The following is an 8,450-nucleotide window of genomic DNA, read 5'->3' as shown; positions in this document are numbered from 1 at the left end:
CCCGACCCGAAACGTCGCCTGTCCATTCCCTCCACGGATGCTGCCTGACCCGCTGAGTTCCTCCAGCACTTTTGTCTTGTGTTTTTGAAAGAGGTCGTATATTTGCTCAAAAATAAACATTCCCAAGTTCCGTTCGGTTATTAGTGGTCGTTTAGTTTCTCACACAGCTACAGTGCCCTGTGGCCTCTAGATCTTGCAGTTCAGCTGAAGCAGAACGGGTTGTTAAAGAATAACCATTTACTTATCAATACTGACCTTGTACGAGCTGCATGAGAAAAAAATGAACTTTATTTTAAATGTCATTCCAGCAAGTCAAACCAATAGCAAAGTGACACAACAAGCAAACTGTAAAAACGTAATAACCTGCATGCCAATTGTAATATTTCAATGATATCAGTTTGCGTGGGGTGATGTGCAACACTTGTAGAAATTGACACTTGGAGGCAATAATGTTTCTGGTATTCTTGTACAAACTATTTGCTAACATGATGAAAGAACAATGGTGGTTCGAGAACAAAGGAGGGACCCAACATGGGGGGGGGGGGTACGCGGAGTACAAAGTGGGACCGCTGGGGAGCACATTGAACACTTTGGAACGTTGGCAGCGCCCTTTAGGTGGTGACTCTTTGCATACTTTATGTATGGTGTGCAAAAACAGAGACTCGTCACATGCTGATGATGTATCAATCGATCCAATCAGCCAATCATCAATCAATCAATTGAGGGCAGCACGGTGGCGCAGCGGTAGAGTTGCTGCCTTACAGCGCTTGCAGCGCCGGAGACCCGGGTTCAATCCCGACTACGGGTGCTGTCTGTACGGAGTGTGTGCGTTCTCCCCGTGACCTGCGTGGATTTCCCCTGAGATCTTCGGTTTCCTCCCACGCTCCGAAGACGTACAGAGTTTGGAGGTTAATTGCCTCGGTACAGTTTAAATTGTCCCTAAGCTTGAAAAACTTAGGTTCTCTCTCAAAGGCTCTACCAAGACATTCCTAGATACATGGAACCCTTTCCTGGAACTTGTTAACTCTCTTAACTTGTTTCCGGACTCGGAAGAGGACTGAGTGCCCTCTATCACAGCTCTGTCTTATTGCAGCTGCTATCCCCTCAACCCCTCCCTCCCCACAATTGTTTTATTTATTTATTTTTTTTTAAAAAAATTTAATTTAAATTTTTTTTTTTTTTTTTTTCTTAATTTTATTTTATTTTTTTTAATTTAAATTTTTTTTAAAAAATCGTATTTGTGTGGATGTGTGCGTATGTGAGTGTTGTTTGTTCCCGGGTGGCGAGGGTGGGTAAGGGTAAGGGTAAGGGTTTTGAGGGTCGTTTACATACTGTCGTACAATTATGTCCTGATTATCACTGTCTGTTATCATTGTATGTATGCAAATTGCTGTTAAATTCAAAATTCAAATAAAAAGATTTAAATTAAATTGTCCCTAGTGTGTGTAAGGTAGTGTTAATGTGCGGGGATCGCTGGCCGGCACGGACTCGGTGGGCTGAAGGGCCTGTTTCCGCGCTGTATCTCTAAACTAAAATAAATCAAAATCAATCAATCAATCAATATCATTTACATTGGGTGACTAGTACATTTAGTTTAGTTTATTGTCACGTGTACCGAGGTACAGTGAAAAGCTTTTGTTGCGTGCTAACCAGTCAGCGGAAAGACAATACATGATTACAATCGAGCCATCCACAGTGTACAGATACATGATAAAGGGAATAACGAAGGTACACAAAAATGCTGGAGAAACTCAGCGGGTGCAGCAGCATCTATGGAGCGAAGGAGATAGGCAACGTTTCGGCCCGAAACGTTGCCTATCTCCTTCGCTCCATAGATGCTGCTTCACCCGCTGAGTTTCTCCAGCATTTTTGTGTACCTTCGATTTTCCAGCATCTGCAGTTCCTTCTTAAACATAAAGGGAATAACGTTTAGTGCAAGGTAAAGCCCAGTTGAGTCCGATTAAAGATAGTCCGAGGGTCACCAACGAGGTAGATGGTAGGTCAGGACCATTCTCTAGTTGTTCATAGGATGGTTCAGTTGCCTGATAACAGCTGGGAAGACACTGCCCATGTCCATTTCAAGAGGCTATAGACAATAGACAATAGGTGCAGGAGTAGGCCATTCGGCCCTTCGAGCCAGCACCGCCATTTAATGTGATCATGGCTGATCATCCCCAATCAATACCCCGTTCCTAACTGATGTACAAGGACTCCCAGATCCCATTGTACTTTTCCCAATTTAACGCCATTTAGATAGTAATCTGCCTTCCTGTTTTTGCTACCAAAGTGGATAACCTCACATTTATCCGCATTAAACTTCACCTGCCATGCATCTGCCCACTCCCCCAACCTGGCCAAGTCACCCTGCATTCTCATAGCATCCTCCTCACAGTTCACACTGCCACCCAGCTTTGTGTCATCTGCAAATTTGTTCATGTCACTTTGGATCCCCTCATCCAAATCATTGATGTATATTGTAAATAGCTGCGGTCCCAGCACTGAGCCTTGCGGTACCCCACTAGTCACTGCCTGCCATTCTGAAAGGGACCTGCATGGGCGAAAATTAGCTCCTCTCTCCTCTCCCTCTCAACCCCATTCTCCTGCCTCTCCCCATAACCTGTGATACCAAAAGCCAAAGTCAATTTTATTCATCGCATACACCCGAAGGTGCAGTGAACACACAACTCGACAGACCCTAGAAACAAGGAACTGCTGTTGCTGGTTTACAAAAAAAAAAGACAAAGTACTGGAGTAACTCAGCGAACCAGGCAGCATCTCTGGAGAACATGGATAGGTGACCTTTCTGCAGGTTCCAGAGATGTTGCCTGACCTGCTGAGTTATTCCAGCACTTTGTGTTTTCATTCCAAGACTGTTCACAATGAACGGCAGAACATGGTCTGAAGTGTTTAAGAAGGAACTGCAGATGCTGGAAAATCGAAGGTAGACAAAAATGCTGGAGAAACTCAGCAGGTGAGGCAGCATCTATGGAGCAAAGGGAATAGGCAACGTTTCGGGCCGAAACCCTTCTTCAGACTGATTCTTCAAACATGGTCTGAAGATGGGTCTCGACCCGAAACGCCATCCATTCCTTCTCTCCAGAGATACTGCAGGACCCGCTGAGTTACTCCAGCACTTTGAGTATAGAAGTTGGGAGTTCATGTTGCAGATCTATATGATGTTGGTGAGACGGCATTTAGAATATTGTGTTCAGTTCTGGGCACCATGTTTAAGGAAAGATATTGTCAAGCTTGAAAGGGTTCAGAGAAGATTTACGAGGATGTTGCCAGGACTAGACGGTGTGAGCTATAGGGGGAGGATGAGTAGGCTGGGTCTCTCTTCCTTGGAGTGCAGGAGTATAGACAATAGGCAATAGACAATAGACAATAGACAATAGGCAATAGGTGCAGGAGCAGGCCATTTGGCCCTTCGAGCCATGGCTGATCATCCCCAATCAGTACCCCGTTCCTGCCTTCTCCCCATATCCCCTGACTCTGCTATTTTTAAGAGCCCTATCTAGCTCTCTCTTGAAAGAATGAGGGGTGATTTTATAGAGGTGTACAAGATCATGAGAGGAATAGATTGGGTCGATGCACAGAGTCTCTTGCCCAGAGTAGGGGAATCGAGGACCAGAGGACATGGGTTCAAGGTGAAGGGGAAAAGATTTAATAGGAATCTGAGGGTTAATTCTTTCACACAAAGGGTGGTGGGTGTATGGAACAAGCTGCCAGAGGAGGTAGTTGAGGCTGGGGCTATCCCAATGTTAGACAGGTACATGGATAGGACAGGTTTGGAAGGATATGGACCAAACGCAGGCAGGTGGGACTAGTGTAGCTGGGGCATTGTTGGCCGGTGTGGGCAAGTTGGGCCGAAGGGCCTGTTTCCACGCTGAATCTATCTATGACTCTATGACACTTTGTCATTTAATTCCAAAACTGTTAATAGTAAACAAAAAACAAAGAAAAATTGTCCCAAAGAAAAAAAAGTTGCCATTTGTGGGTTGCAATAATCTTGTGCCTGCAAAAAAAAAATGAAACAGTGTGTGTGTGGTTGCTGGAACTACACATCCCGGCGTATGAATCCACTCTCGCTTTACCACGTAATCCCACTGCTGAACGAGGTCGCACTCCGGAAATAGCAGGTAGAGAGAGGGAGGAGTTGCAGCCTTGGGTGTACAGCGACTGCTTTGGGAAGGAGAGCCCGGCCAGGAATGGAGTGAATAACCTTTGGGGCAGGAGACCTTCGCCGGAGCCCAGGTGAGAGAGAGAGAGATAGAGAGGGGGACGATGGAGCCAGCACTTTGCCAGGAGGTGGTGACCAAGTTCTTGGTGGGCTCAGCGGGCAAGGTGGAGAACTCCAAACTGCTGTTCCACTTCAGGAACCAGTTGTGTCAGAGCGACCCGCAGTTGAAGAAAGAAGCCCGTGAGCTCTTCAAAAGCTTCATCAACAAGGTGGCCGTGGTGCGGGAGGAAGAAGGGGTGAAGTATGTGGTCCTCAAGAAGAGGATGCACCACCTCCTGGCTGGCGAGGAGATGCCCAAGGCGCTGGGCAAGGGGGCGAGTCTAGGGGACTTGGTGGAGGGGTTGCAGGAGCCGGGGGTTCGGCGCAACTCGGCGCCGTCCGCACTGTCCCCGGGCGAGGGGACATCCCTCAACGCCGGCCTGTGGGGTGGGAATTCGGCCCGTCCCCTGCCCGACCCACCTTCTGCAGACGGCGAGTGCCCGGCCAACGAGGTCGGCTTGCGGGGGCAGCATCCCGCGACCTCCTCCGAGAACCTGCCCACCTCGGGAGACCGAGATCCTGCCTCCACCTCCGAGAAGGTTTCCGAAGATCTGAAGACCGACCTGGTTCCCCCCCAACCCGAGCAGTTGGGCATCCCCCCACCTCCCCCAGAGAAAGCCAACCCCTCGCGTCCCGACCCGAAGGCGGAAGCCAAAGCCGATGTTGACCCAGGTCTGGAAGGTCCGAAGACCACACCCGTACAGAAGACCAAACCGTACATGTACCCTCTTCGCCTCCCTCCAGACTCCCAAAAAGTCTCCGTCCCTTACAGTGAGCAGAAGAAAGAATCGCCAGACACCCAGAGCAAAAATACCAGTGTGGTAACTTCGGGGAACCAAGCAGGCGCTAAAACGAAGAGAAGCCAACCAGCCGAGGGCGGGAGCAGTTCACCTTATCTCAAGAGAGCTTCGAGGGTGTTGAAACTCCCTGAAGATGCCCGGCTCTCCGACCAAGTCCCATTGGATCCAATGGAGCATGAGTGGATCGTAAAGACCGCTCTTGGCCACTGGACGCATGTGACTGGCTTGCTCCTGAAGGACCACTACTTGGCTGAGAAGAAGGACTTCATGTCGGGCTTTACCGCCGTGCACTGGGCAGCGAAATTCGGCAACAGCGACATGATGTGTTGGATTATCGACAACACGGAGCGGAACGGGCTCAAGGTGGACATTAACTGTAAATCCCACGGAGGTTATACCCCCTTGCACATTGCGGCCATTCACAGCCGGGACAATGTCATCATCGAGCTGGTGGGGAAGTATGGCGCAAAGACAACTCTCCGAGACTACAGCGGCAAGAGGCCCCATCACTACCTGGCCAAGGAGAGCTCCTTGGTCGTCAGGCAAATGCTGGGGGACCCCGAGGCCTCAGCGAGTGAGTCCGTCCACCAGAAGCGAGGGTCGAAGGTGGCCTCTTCCATCCTGAGCGGAGGCAACAGCCTCCTGGGCGCCCTGGCCGAAGATGCGCTCTTCCCGGACCTCTCCAAGTCGCTGAAGAAGCCGGCCAACCTCAGCAAGTTCTTCACCGCTCCCACCGCGCACATTCACAAGAAGAGGGCCAAAACGCGGACAAACTTTGCTTCACTCCATGAAGAGCCGGAGGAGGAGAGAGAAGAGGTGGTTGTGAAGCGCCGACCAGTGACTGAAGTATTCTTCTGAAGAGCGCTCTCAAACGTTAGTGCATCAATAGACAATAGACAATAGGTGCAGGAGTAGGCCATTCGGCCCTTCGAGCCGGCACCGCCATTCAATGTGGTCATGGCTGGTCAGATATGCTACGCTCCCAATGTTAGGTCATAATGCTCTCATTGGATGAACACTGGAGATCAAAATGTAATCTGGTACATTAAGCTATTTTGAATAGACACAAAAACTCAGCGGGTAGGGCAGCATCTCTGGAGAGGAGGAATGGCGTAACGTTTCAGGTCGAGACCTTTCTTTAGCTGAGGAAGGGTCTCCACCCGAAACATCACCCATTCCTTCTCTCTACAGAAATGCTGCCTGGAAAAAAAAAAAAAAAGATTTAAAAAGAACGAGTTACTCCAGCATTTTGTGTCTTATCTTCAGGGTAAACCAGCATCTGCGGTTCCTTCTGAAGCTATTTTTAATCACGAGTGCTGTTCTATGGTTACATCTGCAATCACGCTGAGCAATAACATTATGTATTTCTATGGTCCTCAAGGTCAAGGTTTAAATGATAGGATATTTTAGGATGGAAATTCTCGCAACATCGAGGGAGCTGCTATGTTCCAAGACAACTTTTATTAAACTAGCGGCATTCATGAGGGTATTTATAACTTTCTTCTCTGGATGATGTGGGAATTGCTCCTAGATCCCTCATTAGCCTCAGTAGAACCTCACAGAGAGTTCTGCATGTGGGTGTCTTCAGGAAAAAAAGCATGGTGAGGTTCCTATTATGGTCTACCACCACCCCTTGTAAATGTCCTTTAAAAATCGACAATAGGTGCGGGAGTAGGCCATTCGGCCCTTTCAATGTGATCATGGCTGATCATCCCCAATCAGTACCCCGTTCCTGCCTTCTCCCCATATCCCCTGACTCCGCTATCTTTAAGAGCCCTACCTAGCTCTCTCTTGAAAGCATCCAGAGAACCTGCCTCCACCGCCCTCTCAGGCAGAGAATTCCACAGACTCACCACTCTCTGTGAGAAAAAGTGTTTCCTCGTCTCCGTTCCAAATGAAAGCAAGAAAGTAGAACAGTAATGGAGGTTCCCCCCTGTCAAATCTGTTAGTACCCACACTAACATGGCATGGATCTCTGAGTCTTCAGTGATAAGGCTTATCGTACACCCTGCCTACTTGTGTTCATTGAAGAAAGGAAGAGGCGGAGACAGTGGGCTGTGGGAGAGCTGGGAAGGGGAGGGGAAGGAGGGAGAAAGCAGGGACTACCTGAAATTGGAGAAGTCAAAGTTCATACCGCTGGGGTGTAAACTGCCCAAGCGAAATATGAGGTGCTGCTCCTCCAATTTGCGGTGGGCCTCACTCTGGCCATGGAGGAGACCCAGGACAGAAAGGTCGGATTCGGAATGGGAAGGGGGTATCTTACTCCAGGTGGACACATCTCACTCCTGACGCAAGTTACGCACTAGACTGCGGACAAGTAGAATTTGAGAGGCACAAAATGCTGGAGTAGCTCAGCGGGACAGGCAGCATCTCTGGATAGCAGGAATGGGTGACGTTTCGGGTCGAGACCCTTCTTCGGACTGAGAGTCGGGGGAGAGGGAGGAGACACGGAGATAATCTGATGTTGGAATCTGGACCACTTCAAGGTTTTGTACCCTCAGGAATATTTTGACTACTTCTCTCACCCTTCATTGATATACACATTAGCAATTAAATTCATTTTGTTTAAGAAGGAACTGCAGAAGATGGAAAATCGAAGGTACACAAAAATGCGGGAGAAACTCAGCGGGTGCAGCAGCATCTATGGAGCGAAGGAAACAGGCAACGTTTCGGGCCGAAACGTTGCCTGTTTCCTTCGCTCCATAGATGCTGCTGCACCCGCTGAGTTTCTCCAGCATTTTTGTGTACCAGCAATTAAATTCAATTCAGTTTGTGTGGTCAAAAAAATGTACGTGTAACACCTTGGCCTGTGACTCACAAAAATAATGTGATAATTCTTATTATATTATAATATATTATAATATTAATAATGTATTATAATATATTATAATATTAAAATATTATGATAATTCTTTGGAAGTGTGTGGATAGTCGTACAGAACCATTTGATTTTAAATTTTTCATTATTATTTCCAACCCCATCCTATTCTGCAATCTTTTCCAGCCTGGTTTCAGCTTCCTGATTCCTGGCAAATGTTATTTTTCTACCAAAGGCCGTTAGTCGTGCCTTGGCTATCAGAACCCTCGGTTTCTGAATTCTCTCCCTGAACCTCTGCCTCCCCATCTCTCCCTCGACCTTTAAGACGCTCCTTCGAAACTTACCCTTGGACCAGACGTTTGGTTCTCATGGCTTGACCTGAGATTCTCCTGCTAATGTTTCTGTGAAGTCCTGCGGAATTGTTGAGACATCTAACGTCGTTGCACTCTGTTCCCCTGTTGCTAATAAACATTTGAAAATAAAGAAACCAAATAAAATATTTCAAAGGTTTTATTCACATGATGTACATGTCATTGGTATGTGTAGCTTAAGA

At 47.8% G+C, this 8,450-nt stretch overlaps 1 protein-coding gene across 1 annotated transcript; it reads left to right on the top strand.

Annotated features, from left to right (window-relative positions):
* The first annotated feature begins 4,142 nt into the window (after positions 1-4,142).
* On the top strand, positions 4,143-6,198 carry sowaha (sosondowah ankyrin repeat domain family member A). The gene has a single exon (XM_033029225.1). The coding sequence runs from the start codon at positions 4,285-4,287 to the stop codon at positions 5,935-5,937; it is 1,653 nt and encodes a 550-aa protein (XP_032885116.1). The 5' UTR covers positions 4,143-4,284; the 3' UTR covers positions 5,938-6,198.
* The last annotated feature ends 2,252 nt before the right edge of the window (positions 6,199-8,450 follow it).

Source organism: Amblyraja radiata, chromosome 11 (genome assembly GCF_010909765.2).
Source record: "Amblyraja radiata isolate CabotCenter1 chromosome 11, sAmbRad1.1.pri, whole genome shotgun sequence".
Classification (NCBI taxonomy): Eukaryota; Metazoa; Chordata; class Chondrichthyes; order Rajiformes; family Rajidae; genus Amblyraja; species Amblyraja radiata.
Note: the sequence above shows the minus strand (reverse complement) of the source record. Positions and strands in the feature narration are given on the sequence as shown.